The 18400-nt window shown below is 51.8% G+C and overlaps 1 protein-coding gene and 1 long non-coding RNA gene across 3 annotated transcripts; both read right to left on the reverse strand.

The window, feature by feature from the left end:
• Window positions 1-2978: 2978 nt before the first annotated feature.
• On the reverse strand, window positions 2979-7479 carry LOC129121126 (GTPase-activating Rap/Ran-GAP domain-like protein 3). Of its 2 annotated transcripts, XM_077179450.1 has the most exons (5): window positions 6882-7479; window positions 6320-6384; window positions 5636-5699; window positions 4918-4993; window positions 2979-4136 (listed from the first exon to the last, which is right to left on the reverse strand). In XM_077179450.1, exons 1-5 carry the CDS (start codon window positions 7026-7028, stop codon window positions 4069-4071), a joined length of 420 nt encoding a protein of 139 aa, XP_077035565.1. In that variant the 5' UTR covers window positions 7029-7479; the 3' UTR covers window positions 2979-4068. The 2 variants fall into 2 exon arrangements, 1 of the variants encoding a protein (XP_077035565.1); XR_013182616.1 differs by lacking the exon at window positions 6320-6384 and having other exon boundaries at window positions 6882-7473.
• A 1729-nt stretch (window positions 7480-9208) lies between these two features.
• On the reverse strand, window positions 9209-16881 carry LOC143694200 (uncharacterized). Its single transcript, XR_013182552.1, has 3 exons — window positions 16765-16881; window positions 11029-11226; window positions 9209-9460 (listed from the first exon to the last, which is right to left on the reverse strand). It is a non-coding gene; the product is annotated as an uncharacterized LOC143694200 (long non-coding RNA).
• Between the last annotated feature and the right edge of the window lie 1519 nt (window positions 16882-18400).

An 18400-nucleotide genomic window follows, 5' to 3' on the forward strand; every position in this document is an offset into this window, starting at 1 on the left:
CAAAATTCGTGCACTTGTGAGTCCGATGCTCCTGTCAGATTCTCTGTCTCCCTCCACATCTTCTTACACTTTCAGTCTGAACGCTGTCCTGCCCTGATGAGTTTGACAGAAGCATTGGCACATGTTAAGAGAGCATTTCCCTCCCTGCCTCCCTCCCTCCCCAGAGCTGGTTTCCTTAGCGCATTTCAATCGATCCCAGGCCGGAATGATGCGCGCTCACCTCAAGGCTCACAGCAAGCACGCAGCAGCTCAGGCTGACTTGGCTCCAGGGCTCCTTGGATAGCTGAGAGAACTTCCGATGAGCCTCTGTTCCAAGACATTGGAATGCAATTTCCCTGTGCATTTGGTGGCAGCTTTGGGTCCCTCTGGGGGACGGCACCCAGCGTGACCCCCGCCCCTCGCCCGCCCCCCACCTGCTCCTGCACCGCCGTGGGGCTCCCTCTCCTGGGCACCTTGGGCTGCCCCCAACGGCATCAGAGCCCCGAGCCTTCACCCCGCCTTTTCCTGACCCCCAAAGAAGGCTCAGAACGAGTCCGACTGCCCCGGACAGCAGCGCAGCGCTTCCCCCAAGCCCTTCCCACACGTGCATGGCCCCAGCAAGGGATTCTGCTGCAACAAGAAAGGGGGGGCAGCCCCCAGAAGGCTTGAGGTTCCTGCCCAGCCTCGCTGTCACGGGCCAGGGGCAGCGAGAGAGGGAGCGGCACAGACGGCGGGGACGGCCCGGCACGGAGCGGGGGCCGCTCTCAGCGCGATGCCGGCAAAGCCGCAGCTCCGGCGCTGTCGGCCGCGCTGCTTGAGCGGCACGGGGGGATCCGCCGAGAGCCTCCGGCCCCGCGCGGGGACTCCCGCAAGGGCCCAGGGGCGCCGGGCTCCGGCCCTCGGGGCTTTATTCTCCGGCAGCCCGAGCCCCGCGGCTGCGGGGCAAAGAAGGAAAGGGGGCACGGGAAGAGAGGAGCGAGAGCAGGGCACGACAAAGGGCGGCGAGGGAGCTCGGGCTGTGCAGGAAAGCGGCACGGGAAGGGAAAGCCCGGGACGAGGGTACACGGAGGCTGGGCACAGGAAGGAGAGAGGGGGAACAGAAGGGAGTAGCGGGCTAGGGACAGGACAGGAAGGAGCCGGCTTTGCGGGGGGAGAGGGAATGGGGGAAAGGGAGCGAGAGAAGGCGAATACGGGGAGAAGGAAGGAGGGCTAGAGAGAGGGACAGGCGGGGAAGCCTCCCAGAGCCCCGGCTGCACCCCGAGCCCGGCCCGGCGCCTCGCCCTGCCCGGGATGCTGCGGCGCTCGGCGGAGCTCGGCTCGCTCCGGAGACGCTCGGCTCCGGTCGGCTCTTGGCGCCTCAACTCGGCTCTTGGCGCCTGCATTCGCCTCTTCGGCCGAGCTCGCCTCGCTTCGGCCCAACTCCCAGCCGCTCTGTGCCTTCGGCGCGCCTCGGCTCCGCTCGCCTCGCCTCGGCTCCCCGACGGCGGGCGGGCAAGCGCCGCCGCCTCCCGTTCAGCTCGCCCGGCTCGGGGCTCTCCCGCTGCCGCGTCCCGCGGGCGGCCCGGCCACGGCGCGGACACGACCGGGAGCGCGGGCTCGGGCAGGAGCTCATTAGGCTGGGAGCGCACTGGCGCTAAGCAGCGCGCACGAGAGCAGCAGGCTCGCTTCGCCTGAGCTCGGCTCGCTTCGCTTCAGGCAGCCTCGGAAGCCTCGCCTCGGTTCGCTCGAGGCCGTCAGGGTCGGCCGCTCTCGCCTTGCTTCGGCCGAGCTCGTGCGATTCCCCCGAAGGCGGCGGCGTTCGGTTGTGGTTTTAGAAATATCCTCCTCTATCGATTGGATCTCTCTACAGTTAGATTTATATTTCTAGAATACTTCTATTAATCCAAAGAAAAACCCCATCTGTAACCAAATAAATACAAGAAAACACCTTCTTTTAAACGATATCGAAATATTTTCATACTTTGTATAATTATATTCACATTTATATTTATAGTTTCTTTTGATGCAATCTATTAATAATTATCTATAATATCTATAAAATTCTAGACATCTATTTAATATTATGTATTGCATCTACTGCTGCAACTGATTTTTTCTTCTAGTTTTAAACTTTCTGTATGTATTTATATTTCTAGACTTAGATTTCTACCTTTATATTGTTTGTATTTATCATTTTTATCATCAAAACCTTGCCTATTGACAAGTAAAAAAACCCGCTTTTTTTAACGACTTAAAAATATTTTTATATTTATAATTTTCATATTTCTATTTATAATTTGCTCTCTAGTACGTGATAACATACCTGCTCCTGCACCGCAGTGGGGCTCCCTCTCCTGGGCACCTCGGGGTGCCCCCAGTGGCATCAGAGCCCCGAGTCTGCACCCCCCCCTTTTCCTCTAGTTAGAAACTACACTGGAACTTTTTTCTGGAAACAAAGACATGACCTAAATCCTCTCCCCATGTCCCAGACAGAGAGATGTTCAGTTCTTAGTTGACTGGGCAGCAGTTTCTTCAATAGAATGATAAACAATATGGAAACGTTTTAGCTACAAGCAAATAGGCAAATCAGAACAAGGTCCTGGTGGCCAGCCACTGCAGTTCTTCTGAAGCAATTTTTTAAACAATCAAATACTGATACCACAAAAATAAAGCAAAAAGCTGACTACTGGCTAAGGAAGAAGGAAAAATTAACTTTTGACAACAACAACAACATTCCAAGGACACAGGCTTTTTTCCAATCTCATACCTTATTATTACCTCTCTTGGGAATTCTCATCGTGGATCCCAAAAGGAATAAATCCCTCAGAGTGTCCTAAAGCACAAAGTAGCACGCTGGAGCTCCTCACACTCCCAGGAGGGCAGCACAGCGTGCACCGAGTCTGCAACAAATTCTGCTCAGTGAGGGTCTGCAAACAAAGTTTCCAGTGATGAACTGAACTCATTTTCAAGGGACGCTTTCTAAGCACAGAAGCACAACAAAGAACAAGCAGAAACAATCCTTACAAACACCTGCGAGTTTTATTTAGCATGGATGCGACTGATTGCCACCCTATGGCTTCTCCCTTGGGTTTGTCTTAGGTTCAGGAGGATGATGATGCACACTCTGCCTTCCCTGAACCCCCACAGCAGCCGAGCGCTGCCCAGCGCGTTCAGACCATCGGGAACTGGGTCACGCACACCCGGATGGGCCGGAGCTGCTCTGCTGGAGATTGGGGAGACGAGAGCAGAGAGGCGCTGGCCCAGGCGTCGTCCCAGTTCTATTGCTGTGTGCCGAGAAAGAGTTTGCTCCCAACAGCTGCAGCCACCCTCAGCTCGCTCCCGTGGTGAGTATCAATGGCACACAGAGGCAGCCTGAGGAAATAATGGGCTGGGCTCTAAGGGCTGGGACAGGCTCTGATTTTTTGTTTTGTATTTGCACGATGATCGGTACAACAGGGCTCTGATGGATGACTCGGCAGCACGCAATTAAAAACTCCTCCGTAGGATTACATGGACTTGTAGGAAAAGACAAAAGCCCATCACCCTTCTGAAATCTCCTTTGAATCCCAAGCACGTGGATTGTCACCGTACTGCAGCTTCCAGGTTTTCAAAGCAGCTTACTTCTGAAGGCCAGGAAACATTTATTCCTACAGAAACAATGGGCAGCACCCGGGCTAATCTAAGCACTCCTGTTGGATAGGGGATCTGCCAGTGTGCCAGTCCAGCTTAAAGCAGGCTTTACGCCAGTCTAACGTCCCCACTAAATTCTTCCCCTATCTCCTGACACCAAAATCTTATTTTTCCCTAAAGCTTCGCATCATTAGCAAATTCAAAGTAACATGTTTTTTTTTTACAACATTCAAAAATGTCATGCTGGACTGAACTAGAGAGTAATTTTCAAATATAAGCTTAGCAAAGTCTGAATTGACTTGTCCAGAGAGAAAACCTACAAGTGAACACCTACACCTGCCTCAAGAGACCTAACGAGCCCCTGGCAGCCACCGGCATCAAAGCGCAGTCGATGTTTCTAATCCAGGGGAAGGAGAACAATATCACCTTTTGTTCTCTCCAGTTTGTTTCCTCTGCAGTCCTAGTTGCTCCTTATGATTTTTACAGTCTCTGTATCTTCTCGGGCAGCGCTGAGTCTGACGACCGGGATACGAGAGTCCTTCCCTGCCCTACGGAGAGAACCAGGAAAAAAAGTTAAAAAAAGAACAGGGCAGTTTGAAGTTAATACTTCCGACAAGAAGCAGCACCCGACAAACAGAGCAACGGTGAACAAAGCGTGACACCTCCCTGGGGACAGAAGACTTACAAACTCTCCGGGATTTACAATTCCAGTAACCAAGCCCTTCAGCACAGCAGCCAAGTGTCCCATTAGGTGGTGCTGCACCAAGGAATGATCCAAGAGGTTCCAAAGAGTGAAATGCACATTATTGTCCAAAGACGTAAAATCTTGCAAAATAACAAAACTACAATAGATCTAAACTACAGGGCAAGAGTACAAGTGTTAGCTTGAGGAGCTGGAACCATCCAGGTGAGCAACTGCTAACCGGATCCTCAACAGAGTTTGAGGAACCCTTCAGGATACAGAAGGGTTTTCCCCAGAAATGTCACAGGCCGAGTTTTGATAGAAGTGCACTTGCCAGATGCTCAGAAACGTCACCCATCCTCCTCCGGGTGTCCTGAGAGAGCTGCGAATGGCTCTCACGTGGTTTGAGCTGGTTCTGTAAGGGCTCAGGCTGAATTTCACCAGATGCAACCAAACTGGGCAACTCCCAGTGGGACAGAAGGAACCCAAAGCTTGTTTTACCCAAAGCTTGGGTAAGCAGAGCTCCAGCAAATACTGAGGAAACGGACAGAACGGGGTAACAAATAATAAACATACCTTTTTTAACTTGCCTTTTTTTTTTTTTTTTCAGATGAGCAAAACAATTAAGGAGAAGGTGGAAAACTCACCGTGACTGAACATTTCATCACCTGTAAGCTGACCATCCTTAGCATAGAGGACTCCAAATTTAAAATTCACCGATCCCTGGAAAATAAAACCAAATATTATTTGGTAAACAGTCAAACAGAAGACATAAAAATTTGTTTCCTCTAATCTTTGCATACATCCTACACATTAGAACATACATTTTATACCATCTCCTAATACATAATGATTTACCTTTAAACTTTGATAGTATAGCATAAAATCATTAACTTAAATTGGTGATCTATTATGATTAAGTTGGTGCTTCAAGTTATTTTTGCTGTCAGGTTCAAAAAAACAGGACTTATTTTTACTGTAACGAGCAATTGATTTAGAAGTCATCAAAAGCCCATCAAAATACAAAGCTGTATTCACCGGACGGGTCTGTGAGCAAGAAGTAGTCAGGCTTGTACTCACCTCTTGCCCTTCAAGAACCAATAAATCCTGTCAACAAAAACAGCATCTTTAGCCCCCTCCTATTAAAGATTCTACAAGGATGATGGTTTTATTGGTGTTTAGAAGTTTGGATTTGAAATGGCCAGTTCAATGGATAAAGAGACAGTTTAAGTAGTATTAGATTATTATTATTATTATTATTATTAGCTACTGGAAGAAACAAACCATTGGTATCTATACTTAATTACTTCTATTTCCAGGAAATCATAAAGAAAAAGAACCAAACCAAAAAAAGTCACTTCCTACCTTTTGTATCTCAGGATGAAAAATGTCTCTTGGGCTCTTCTCCAGTTTCTCCAGACTCCTGGCACTGAAATGCAAATGAACGAGTGCTTTATAGGAGGGCAAGTGCACATTCCAACCCCGAACCCCCAACCGATGGCAGTTACAGCGCTTACAAAATGAATCCTTCCCAGAGCCTCTGGGAAATGGAACGGTTTGTGCAACTGCCATTTCTTCCCCAAAATACTAACTCCCAACACTTCCTAAACTGAGTTTGCATTTTAAAAACAGAAATTAGGGAGACTCAGGGTGGAGATCAGGTTGAAATTGATTTCCTTCTAAAGCACAGGGGCTCTGTTCCATCACCCTTCACTTTGGCTCCACACGGAATCACGGGGAGCATTTTAGGAGGGCTCAAGAACCAATTCTATTTCTCTCTTTTTTCTAGTGCTCTCTCTTCCTAAATAATTCAAGGCAAGTCAAATGAAAAAGGACAAGTTCAGCATCAAATTCACACTTTTTCCCTTTGTCTGCTCAAGAACAGGCTTTAAAACCACTTCTTGCTGCCTTCAACGGTTAAGACTTGCAAAACGGTTTCGCAAGTTTGATAGGTTTATCATAAAAACCACAGAACGCAAGCTCTGAATGACAGGAAAAGGTACACAGGCAAATATCTCAGCTGATGGTGGCTTATTTGCAAACACAGACCTTAACGGAGATTGCACGGAGAATGTTTCAGTGGGACTCGAAGGGAAAAATATTTTCTGAGTACCCTGTAAACAAGAAAAGCTAGGATATATTACAGGACATACCCACGTGTTCTGCATATTCAAATAGGATTATCAATAAAAACATTTAAGAAGGAAGAAAACCAAGGTAATTTTACTCAGCTATATTTACTGCCGATTTAGAGGGAAAAAAAAAAAAAAAAAAGTGAACCATAAACGCCTACAGTAGAACTTTAAACCAATTGCTTGGATAAAAGCAGCTCATGGAACATGAAGTAGAAAAAAAGCGAAACCAGTATCAGACCTGCCTATTTTCTTACCATTGCACAAGAAAATCCGACAAGCGGTAGAAAGTCACGGCCTAAAACCGATCCTAGGATGTAACCGAGAACAATTGAGGCATTTGCTAATCTAAACGGAAACCTTTTCCGGACCCTAGTGTCAAATCACACGTTTTGTCTCTCAGCAGCTCGAGGCTGGAGAGCATTTCCCCTGGGGGTCGGGAGGGCAGGGCCACAAGGGGCTGAGTTTGCCGATCGCACCTGTGCCATCAGAAGGATCCTGCCCGGCGCTCCTTGCGCTCGCCATTCTCCGGGCCATCGCTGTGTTTTACTGCTCAGCGATGCCGCTCCATCCGTTTGCGTGGAAGAAAGAGCCACGAGCACTGAGGCACTCAGCAGCCGTGTCATGCCAGCGATGTCGAGCGCTCTCTGCTCGCAAGGCTGAGCCCGCCGCGGAGCCGCCTCCGCAGCCGCTCGTCCGCCCCCGCCCGCAGCAGCGGCAGCGGCCCGAGGGAGACGGCTGCAGCTCGGCGGCTCCCGCGCCTCCGCCAGCCCGAGGGCAGCCGCCGCACAGTGACCGCGGCAGCGCCCGGCGCCGCTCGCCCGGGGCGGCTCCTGCAGCTCCCGGCCCGCGGCAGCAAAGCACCGCCTGGCTCTCCGCCATCGGCGGGCGGCAGCGCGCCCCGCCCGAGCTCAGCCCCCGCCACCGGGACCGCTGAGCGAGGCCGAGGCACCGGGCGGACGCCCCTTCCGCGCCGCTCGGCTCCGTGCGGGCGGCCGGACGGAGGCTTCGCCCCTCCAGCGTCGCTGCCGCGGCTCCGTCCCGCGCGGCACAGGCGCCGGGAGCTCCCCGCGCCCAGCCCGCTCCCCCGGCACGCGGCCGCCTCGGCCCGCCAGCCATTCATATGGCGCGTCGGCCGTTGCGTCAGACGCTGCGCTTTACGGCCGCAGGGCCTGCCGGGAGTTGGAGTCTCGGACTGACAGCCACCGCTCCGTTCTCCGCCACCGGGAGCTGCGCTCCCGCCAGGGGATCAAACGGCTCCTTCGCTCCTGGGCGCGGAAGCACCTTAGGCAGCACCGCCCCTCCCGAATGTCCTTTCTTTTCCACTCCAACTCTTTTTTCTTTTCTTCACTCTGTTTTTCACCCCCTTTTCCACTTTCGCTCTTTCTTTTTCACTCTCACCCTTTTCCTTTTTCATTTTTTTTCTTCCTTTCTCTTCCTCCTTTTTTTTTTCTTCCTTTCCTGTTTCCTTTTCTTTCTTTCGCTTTCTTTCTGTCTTTCTCTATTTCTTTCTTTCTCTCGCTCTCTTCCTGTCTCTCTCTTTCTTTCTTTCTGTCTGTCTTTCTCTATTTCTCTCTCTCTCTTTCTTTCTTTCTCTCTGTCTCTCTTTCTTTCTTTCTCTCTGTCTCTCTTTCTTTCTCTCTATCTCTCTCTGTCTCTCTCTCTGTCTCTCTTTCTTTCTCTCTCTCTTTCTGTCTCTCTCTCTTTCTGTCTCTCTCTCTTTCTGTCTCTCTCTCTTTCTGTCTCTCTCTCTTTCTGTCTCTCTGTCTCTCTTTCTGTCTCTCTTTCCGTCTGTCTCTCTTTCTGTCTGTCTCTCTTTCTTTCTCTCTTTCTCTCACTCTCTTTCTTTCTGTCTCTCTCTCTGTCTCTCTTTCTTTCTCTCTCTCTTTCTTTCTTTCTCTCTGTCTCTCTTTCTTTCTCTCTTTCTTTCTTTCTCTCTGTCTCTCTCTCTCTGTCTCTCTTTCTTTCTCTCTGTCTCTCTCTCTCTGTCTCTCTTTCTTTCTCTCTGTCTCTCTCTCTCTGTCTCTCTTTCTTTCTTTCTCTCTGTCTCTTTCTCTCTGTCTCTCTTTCTGTCTCTCTCTGTCTCTCTTTCTTTCTCTCTGTCTCTCTTCCTTTCTTTCTTTCTTTCTCTCTGTCTCTCTTTCTGTCTCTCTCTCTGTCTCTCTTTCTTTCTTTCTTTCTTTCTCTCTTTCTTTCCCTGTATTTCTACTCTGGGATTTCCATTCTGGCTTTAGGATAAAAAAGCAGCAGTCGAAACGTTCAGGCTACCGGGGAGTGCAAAAAACCCCAAAACGGTAATGATTTTAGGAAAACTATTTCCTCCATGGGAGCCTGAAATTTTCTACAGCTGCAGGTGACATAGAGCTTTTATTTCTTCTTTTAGATAGTTTATACTTAATACTCTATTTATACAGCGCCCCCTGCCGTCTTCATGGGCGCACTGCGGGCACAGCGCCCCCTGCCGTCTGCATGGGCGCACTGCAGGCAGAGCGCCGCCGAATGACGTCAACTCGTCGACACGGCGCCCCGCCCCGGCCACGCCAGCCCAGCTGGCCCTACCAAATCTCTCTGTTGATACACACAGTAAACAAAACCAAAATCCCAGGAATACCTATCAGAAGTCTAGGAAAGAAACCTCTTGAAATTTATCCTACCTCAAATACAAACCAACCCGTCCAGAAAGTTAGCTTCACTCAAAAAAACTATTTACACAGAGGTAATAAGACCAAGAAATAAAACAACACACCATATAACGAACCACCAACGAATACAACAGCGAAGGAAAAAAAAAAACCACGTTTTTTTCTTTTTTTTTATTTCAACTAGCTTCCTTTATTAGCTAGAACCAAAGATTTTGCCAGGGCTGTAACAACAACAACAACTTCTTTTTCTTCTTCTCCTTCTGAAATGTCCCTTCTCCTTCCCAAACTCCTTACAACTTCTCCGTTTGAATCCAAGCCAAAAGCAAAATTCGTGCACTTGTGAGTCCGGTGCTCCTGTCAGATTCTCTGTCTCCCTCCACATCTTCTTACACTTTCAGTCTGAACGCTGTCCTGCCCTGATGAGTTTGACAGAAGAATTGGCACATGTTAAGAGAGCATTTCCCTCCCTCCCTCCCCAGAGCTGGTTTCCTTAGCGCATTTCAATCGATCCCAAGCCCGCAATGATGCGCGCTCTGCCGGAAAGGGGAAACACGTGCTAGTGAACAGCAGCTCAGAAACAATTCTTTTCTAATGTTACCTGCTCTACTTGACTGCTCGCTAACACAAGTCTCATTTTACCATTGCAGGGAGAAGGCTGTAGGAAAATGTCTGATGAGCAGCCACAAAAGGCCTCACTCCCTGCTACACAGCCTGCAACAACCTCGGCAGAGCGGAGCAGCCAAATCACCGCACTCTCCTTGCCGTGGGCAAGGGTAGAAGATGACTGGGGGAGGCACATAAAAAGAAGGGAAACGCTCCTATAAATGCACAGCCATTTGCTTTCAGAAGCCCAGAGTTCAGGATCTTCTCTAGGAAGCCAGACGTGACATGATATTTCTGAGATTTTCTTCTTCATCAAAGGAAATGTCCGTACATACACACTCTTACAAACGTACCTAGGGTTTTGGGGTTTTTTTTCTTCTGAAGCTCCAAGAATGATTTCCCACCTTGATTCATTCAGAAGAAACGGCCCCTGTGACTCAGGTCAGAAGGGCGGCCTGCGTTTTTGATCACGACAGCTTTTGGCTTTACCCTGTGAGCAGGAGCAGCCAGAGCTGAGGCTCAGCAGAGGCTGACCCCGGCCAGCCCCTTCCTCCCTTCCCTGTGTGTCACAATGACTTCCAGGCAGAAGGATGCAAAGCAGGTTTGTGTCTTTTCTCTTCAGTGCCAAGAGGTAAAAGATGTAGGCTTTGAAATAACTAATGACCCTCTCTTGGAACTCTCCCAAGGACAGTTTGAAAGCAAAGACAGAAGATTGCTGCTAAATCCATATGGGATAAGGATGAGAGCAGCAAGGATCCGAGGCCAGCAGCGTTGCCAGGCAGTGTCACGTCCCTGCCACCTTGTGACAAGGCACACAGCTGCAAAGCCCCAAAGCCTGCAAGCCCTGGAGCTGCCGCACGGATGGACCTGGTTCCCTTCCCAGGTGCCCAGAGGGACACCCGAGGGCAGGTGTCGTCCCCCGCCCCCCGAGGGCGCACCCAGAGCCCCGGGCAGGGACGGAGTCACTGACGGCTCTCTGGGGACGAGACCCTCCCTGCAGGTGACACCGGCTTGTCCTCTCCCTGTGGCACAGGGACCTCCAGGCTCTAGGACCAGCCTCATTTTGTCAGCATCCAGGTGCTGTGCTAGAGCCAGAGGGGTCAAGGCTTTCCAGAACCATAGGATCCTTGCGGTTGGAAAAGCCTTCTAAGGACATCGAGCCCAGCTGCTGCCCCCCCAAATCAGGTCCCTAAACACCACATCTTGACATCCTTGACATGTCTCCAGGCATGGGGACTTCCCTGGGCTCCTATGCCTGAGCACCCTTTCAGTGAAAAAATTTTCCCTCCAATCCAATCTAAGCTTTCCCTGCTGCAAGTTGAGGCCATTTCCTTTTGCCGTGTCACTTCTTACCTGGGAGACCTCGGTACTTCAACCTTACCTGCTCCTTCCCTAGGCGGTCTCTGGCTTGGCTGGAGGAGAGGAGAAACACTCCCACCACAGGAATGGCAGCTCAGGAGGTCCCACACCAAGGCCAGGGGGAGCAGCCGTCCTCGCCAGAGCTCGCACGTCCCTTCTTCTCAGAGATTGGCTCTGCTTTTCCTCCCGGGCAGATCTCTGCTGAGTGCTTCACAATTGCCTGTTTGGAGGAGGGGGGGAAAAGAGGTTAGCCAAGTTTTTTATCCAGACTTAGCTGCTGGCTTTGCCTCCTCCTGACTTCTTTCTGCTAAGAAAACAGCTGCCTTTGGACTTCTAGGGGCAACTTGCACGTCATGCCTGAAAAGGAACTACAGAAAAGCGCCTCATTTATAAAGCCTCAGCCAAGAAGACAGATGCAGCTGCAGCTTCGCCATGCCCACTGCCTGCAGAGCCGGCAGGCACCAGGCCAGCTCTGCTCCTCCTTCAAGTTGTTCCCAAAGCTGCTGGAAGAACTGAAGGCTCCTTTGGCCTTCCATTGCTCGGCTTGTCCCGAGAAAGAGCTTTGAGTGTTGTTACCCCTCCAGAAAGGAAGGGCCTTTCTGTCTCACACGCTCGGTGACACAAGGCTACGCAGCCTCTGCTCCAGGTGGGAAGGGCTTCCTTCCTCCTCTGGCACCTGGCTGGCACAGGTTGCTCAGAGGTCCTGGGGCTGCCCCATCGCTGCAAGTGCTCAAGGCCCCTCGGTGCTCTGCGATGAGGCTCTGAGCAAGCTGCTCTATGGAAGCACGTCCCTGCCCACGGCGGCAGCAGCCTTGGAATGAGGTGATCTTTAGAGCCCCTTGCAACCTGAATTCTTCCATGATTCTGTGAACTGAAAAAAGCGGGGAAAGAAATCTGTAAAGGTCACTAAATGCATCCAAGCACATCCCCAAGGATCCAATCCTCAGCAGCCCATGCAAGGCAAGGTCAGAGCTCTCTGCCCACCGAGGACACGGCAAGCAGCACGGACCTTTCTCCCACTCTCCAGCACGGAGAAGTGGGAGGCCAGAGGGAGTCTGTCTGTTTACAGACACCGGAGGGCGGCGGGACGGGGCGGGGCGGGGCAGGCGGTCTTACCTTGCAAAGCTGGCGGCAGAAAGGGCGGGCAGCGCCGCCGCCCCGCCGGGATTTTCCGGCCCGCCGTCGCTTCCGCCGCCTGGAGAGGCGCGTGCGCGGGCTCGGGGGGGGTGCAGCCCCGTTCCGACGGCGTTCGCCCGCCCCCCGCTCGCTGCCCCCGGCCCGCGGAGCGCTGCGACCGCGCCTCCGCCGCCCGCCGAAAGCGGCCCCGCCGGGCCGCCCCCCCCCCCCCGGCCATTCTTCTCAGCCATCGTGTCCCTTTTGCACTCCTGAACGTCTTTCACCCCTCCCGGCCATTTACCGAGCCCGCCCCGCCCGCCGCTCGCTCCCGCCCCGCCCGCCGCTCGCTCCCGCCCCTCGCCCTTGCCTCGCTCGGCAGCCGCGTCCTTGCCCCGCCCCCGGCAGCCAGCGGCGAGGGGCAGGGCGCTGGCTCGGGGGGCTGCAGTACCGCGCTCTGGCCACAGGGCTGCAGACTCCCGGGTCCCCGATATCCCCGCCCTTTTGGCCGCCATTTTGAGAAGGTAAAAAAAAAAAAAAAAAAAAAACCCGCGACATTGGCGACGCGCCACTCCCAACATGGCGGCCGAGAGAGGACCTCCTCGGCCGAGAGAGGCGGTTACTCACATGCCAGTCAGAAACACGCCAAAATACACCCACCCGCGGCGCCGCTGACCCCACAGCCCGTGTCGGGCACACCTGAAACACAAGAGAAAATCCCGCCGGGGCCGCGCCGGCGTCGGTGTCCTGTGCAGGCAGTCCGCATAGACACACCGGGGTCCTACGCTTTCCCGCCCTTTTGGCCGCCATTTTCAGAAGGTCAAACAAACTCCCGCGACAGTGGTGACGCGCCACTCCCAACATGGCGGCCGAGAGAGCCCCCCCCCCCCCCCCCCCCCCCCCCCACCTCGGCCGAGAGAGGCGGTTACTCACATGCCGGTCCGAAACCCGCAAAAGTACGCCCGCCCGCGGCGCCGCTGACCCCACAGCCCGTGTCGGGTACACCTAAAACGCCACAAAAATTCCGCCGGGACTGCGCCGGCGTCGGTGTTCCGTGCAGGCAGTCCGCATAGACACACCGCCGGGGGCCCTCCGCTTTCCCGCCCTTTTCGCCGCCATTTTCAGAAGGTCAACCAAACTCCGCCACGCGCCACGCCCAAGAGGGCTGCCTGGCGGCGGCGGGCTGCAGTACCGCGCTCTGCCCACAAGGCGGCAGCACTGCCGCCCACCCCAGCCGGGGGCGCCGCGCGCCGAGGGGCTGCGGGCGGCCAAGGCGGCAAAAAAGAACAGGGGCCATCCCCCCCAAAAACTCCTCTAAAAATAAATGCCAAAAACCTGCCTCTTACCAAACAAGAACCAAATAAGCCCCCTTTCTTTCATGCCTTCTTGAAATAAATTTGATAGTTCTAGTTTTCCTAGTTCTATTCACACCCATATTTATACCGGACAGTGATGTGTTACGTCGTTTATACCATCTATTATGCCTATTCCTATTATCTGTATTTATTCATACTTTGTGGTTTTAGCAATATCATTATCTATTGATTGTATATTTCTCGACTTCCATTTAGATTTCTATCATACTTTTATTCTTCCAAAAAAAATCCCATCTCTAACCAAACAAATACCAAAAAACCCTTCTTTTCAACTCTATTGAAATAGTTTTATATTTAGAGCTTGCATAATTAGATTCACTTTTATAGTCACCGTTTATACTGATGCATTCCATTCATCATTACATATCACATATCTATTATTCACATCATAGAGATAAATCATTATTTTTATCATGTACCAAATCTACTGCTACAACTTCTTTTTTCTAATAGTTTCAATTTTTATATCCATCTTGATGTATTCATAAGATCTTTTTACAAGTAGATTTCTACCTTTCTATCATTTGTATTTGTAGTTTTTATAATAAAACCCCTGCTTTTGCCAAGTAAAAAACAAAACCATCCTTTCTTTTAAACTACTTTTAATAATGTTGTTGTATTTACAGTTACCATATCTATAATGTTTTAGATATTATATCATAGCGACGTACTAGATTTATAGCTGTTTCCTATAATATACCATCATAAGATCTATACGGTATCACTTGTATTACGTGTTGTATGGATTTATGTCACTTTACATTTACAATCCTTTAATAATTTGATCTATATATCTGCATAGATTCGCAACACATTTCTAGATTTAAAATTTCCTTTGAGCTGTGTTTATATTTAGCCTCTCTATTGATATATCTATCAACATACACAATGCTCTTTGAAAAATACAATATCTTATTGGAATATATCATGACTTAAGTTACCTGTTAAATTTTAGATCAAAATAAAAGTTTATTCCCATTTCTACACATCTACTCGTTTTGTTTAAAGATAGCTATCCTTAGAATTTTACATTTAAAATCCAATTCCTAAATGCAATGACAAAACAAACAGCAGCGAATTCCCACCAATGTCTTCCAAAACCATCAAGATACCTCCACCAGCCAAACAACTGCCAGCGAAAAAAACACACAACACTCTTTTCACTAACAGTTCTCATCACATCAGAAAAATGGAACCAAACGAAAAGAAAACCCTTGAGAAACACACGCAGCAAATCACAAAAACCTCTAAAAAAACCCAAACCAACTCGCTCAACTCCAATCAGTGCCACTGACCCTGAACGTTATTTTAAAAACTAACCAAAATTCTACATCTACACTAACTCAAAGAATAAGCAATACTCTGTCAAAAGAACTTTAGAAAGCGAACTAATGAACGAAATAGAAAAAAACCAAAAAATCTCAACCACTAAAAAATAAGAAAATAACTACCCCAAAAAAAAAACAAAAAACCCCTACTTAAAAAGACCCACCATATAAATACCCACGTTCCCAAAAATAAAACTGATCAATAACCACCAAATACGTCAAAGGACAACAAGAAACGAAAAAAAAAGAAAAAAGAAAAAAAAAAAGAAAATACATTTGTAAAACAAAAGTCCCCCAAACCAAAGCAACTTCAATTTACGTCAAAAAAATTATTCCCAACTGAAGAATAAACGCATAGAACCTCATTCGATCAAAATAAAAATACCACCCAGAAATAAACACAAAGCCGAAAGAGAAACGTAACCATTCACAAGATCTCCCAAATGATCCGTAACAATAAAACATACACTACAATCAAACAAACCAAAGAAATAAAAGCCCTGGAAGACGAGAAACACAAACGCAATTAGAGAGATTTTAAAAACCCCGCTGCTATTAACGACACGACGCCACCTCGAACCCACCGAAACAAACGCTACACGCCCACGCTAATAAAAGCCACCGCGACAGAATTAAAATCCGAGCCGCTGCTTCACGCAACGACCCGTAGAAACCATTGCACGCCTTTAAAAACAGAATAGCCCGGCAAAAAAAAATATCCGACTACAGAACTCAGTTCAAACCAAACCTTTATCGTCACCACCCGAAGAACCGAGAACCGTACCGGTCAGGAAGAACGCCATAGCCCTTAGCGCACACCCACTGCGACCAGAACAAACCCGTGCGATGCATCCCTACAAAGCCACCTCCGAACCACGACACCCAAGAACTTGCGGCAGCCCAACCCCGCGCTGCCGGCCCCGGACGGAGCGCGGCTCCCGGCGGCAAAGCGGCTCCTCCGGCGGCTGCTCCGGCGCGCAGGGGCGGCGCCGCCCCGGAGACCCCCCCGCCCCCGCCCGCTCCCCCTGCCCGGGGGGCCCCGGCGGCGCCCGAGCCCCGCGCCCGGAGCGGACAGAGCGGCCGGCACCGGCCGGGCCGGCGCAGCAGCGCCCGCGCCGCCTCTGCCGCCCTTGGCCGGCCCGGCGCCAGCTGCCCTCGGCTCCGCACGGCGGCTCGCACCGGCAAAGCGGCTCCGCCGCTGCCGCGCCAAATTCCCCCGTGCGCCTCGGCACCCGCCCGGCCCGGGCCGGCAGCGCTCCCGAGCGGCAACGCTCCGGGCCGGGCCGCGGCCACAAGAAGCGCCCTCAAATGCAGCGGCACAGCCCGACTGCAGCCCTGCAAACGCCGCCAGAGCTGCGGCTTCCCGCAACTCAACCCCGAAACTGACGCCGCGGGCGGCGCTCACCTCGCTTCAACAAGGGCAAAGAAATGGCTTCTCCCCTTCAAATTCATCCCCTAGGAGCGCAGAAAAGAAGGGGCTTTCCTCCAATGAAATCCTGCAAGCCATGTGCAAAGGGGGATTTTGACCTCCATTCAAACCCTTGCAAAGGAGGGACACCAGCGCTGTCCCCTCCATTTAAACCTTAGGATGATGAAAATGGGCTGGTTACCTTCAAATCAAAGCCATCCGATGACAACAATACTTTGCCCATTCCCGTTCAAATGGAACGCAGGGATTCCCTGTCACCCCTGGGATACCCCTAACAGCCGGGAAAAGGCAGCTTTTCCTTCAACCGACATCCTTGGAACCGCAAGCGAAAGCGGATCCCCCCCAGTTCAAACACAGACAATATTAGGAGAGTAGCTGCTTGCCTCTCCTTCATTTCTTTTGTCTTCACAAGCTCCCTTTTTGTTCCTGGGGAAGCGGGGAGGGGGGACTGCCAAGATCCAATTGAAAAGGGAAAGGACCAAAGTCCCCGCTCCAAATCCACACGCGCTCACCCGTTCGGCTGCTGCTTCCCGGCACAAAGATTCGTCCCTCGGCACCTCCTTGAAGCGATGCTCCGCGGATCCAAGCGCGTATCCAGGTGTTCGCCCAGACGCTGCCAGAAGCTCTCGCAGTCCTTCCATGAGACAGCCCCGGGAGCCCCCCCATGAACCCCTCTACTCAGCAGCTCCATGCAAAAGGCAGCTGAGGCGAAGCCTCCCCCTAAAACAGCCTCGCCCCCCCGGCAGGAGCCGGCCCCTCATCATCCTCACAGCTCACACCTGGCGCTGCTCCGAGCCCCCCATCATCCTCACAGCTCACACCTGGCGCTGATGCCACTCTCCAACAGCGCCTCTCCCCGTCCAGCACACAGCCCGCTTCTCACAGACACAGAGCCAACAGAAATCTGCTCCGGGTGCTGGCTTTTCTTAGTCCGTCTGCTTCCACAATTCAGACACGGACGTGCGCTGATGGCACTGAGGGAAAGCTTTCCAGTGCACAAAACTGTCATTCTGGTAGCACGCTTTGAGACGCCTGCAGAAAAAGCAGAATCAGCGCCGCCTCCTAAGAGCCCTGCTGAGGAACCCCGCCCTCCTTGGGACACCCAATGCAGCAGAGCTCGAAAAACGAGGGCAAAAGTCAAGCTTGGAGTGGAAAAAGACAATATAAATACAGCAGCCTTTCAAGAAAGCCTTCACACAGTAATAGTGGGAGCCGGTCACATTTCTTCTTTCCTTGCTCTCTGGAATGACATCAATACGAAGTAAAAAACCCACACGAAACACAAGGCAGAGCTGGGATTTGACACGTCTTCCTTTTGGCTCTCGGGATGACAAGCGCCTCTTCCGGGACTGCGACACGCTTTGGGCGCTGGCAGAGAACGGAGGCAAAAGGTGCCAGAGAGCCCTTTCTATCGCCTTCAGCCCCTGCAGCTGTTCTGAGGGTTCCAGGGCACAGCTCGGTCCGTTCCTAGATCAAAACCTCACGGCAATATCTTCAGAACTACTACGCATCTCCAGTCGGAACCTTCTACATTCCTGTAAACAAATGAGTGCATAGAGAGGGTTTCTCCCCAGCTGAGTTTAGAGACCAATTCCTATTCTTTAGCAATACCTAGAAAACCGAATGCCTTGCCAGGTTTTAGCATCCTACACCCACTCACCCCTCCCTGTGCATTTGGTGGCAGCTTTGGGTCCCTCTGGGGGACGGCACCCAGCGTGACCCCCGCCCCTCGCCCGCCCCCCACCTGCTCCTGCACCGCCGTGGGGCTCCCTCTCCTGGGCACCTTGGGGTGCCCCCAACGGCATCAGAGCCCCGAGTCTTCACCCCGCCTTTCCCTGACCCCTAAAGAAGGCTCCGAACGAATCCGACTGCCCCGGACAGCAGCGCAGCGCTTCCCCCAAGCCCTTCCCACACGTGCATGGCCCCAGCAAGGGATTCTGCTGCAACAAGAAAGGGGGGGCAGCCCCCAGAAGGCTTGAGGTTCCTGCCCAGCCTCGCTGTCACGGGCCAGGGGCAGCGAGAGAGGGAGCGGCACAGACGGCGGCGACGGCCCGGCACGGAGCGGGGGCCGCTCTCAGCGCGATGCCGGCAAAGCCGCAGCTCCGGCGCTGTCGGCCGCGCTGCTTGAGCGGCACGGGGGGATCCGCC

The sequence above is a fragment of the Agelaius phoeniceus genome, chromosome 6 (genome assembly GCF_051311805.1).
Source record: "Agelaius phoeniceus isolate bAgePho1 chromosome 6, bAgePho1.hap1, whole genome shotgun sequence".
Lineage (NCBI taxonomy): Eukaryota > Metazoa > Chordata > Aves > Passeriformes > Icteridae > Agelaius > Agelaius phoeniceus.

Excerpts from the sequence above, each read along its gene's own strand:
- LOC129121126 (XM_077179450.1), bottom strand. The coding sequence starts at position 7,028 with ATGACACGGCTGCTGAGTGCCTCAGTGCTCGTGGCTCTTTCTTCCACG. Across the intron at positions 6,385-6,881 it reads GGATCCTTCTGATGGCACAG|GGTACTCAGAAAATATTTTT; the intron begins GTGCGATCGGCA and ends TCTTGTTTACAG. Across the intron at positions 4,994-5,635 it reads TTCATCCTGAGATACAAAAG|GGATCGGTGAATTTTAAATT; the intron begins GTAGGAAGTGAC and ends TTTATTTTCCAG.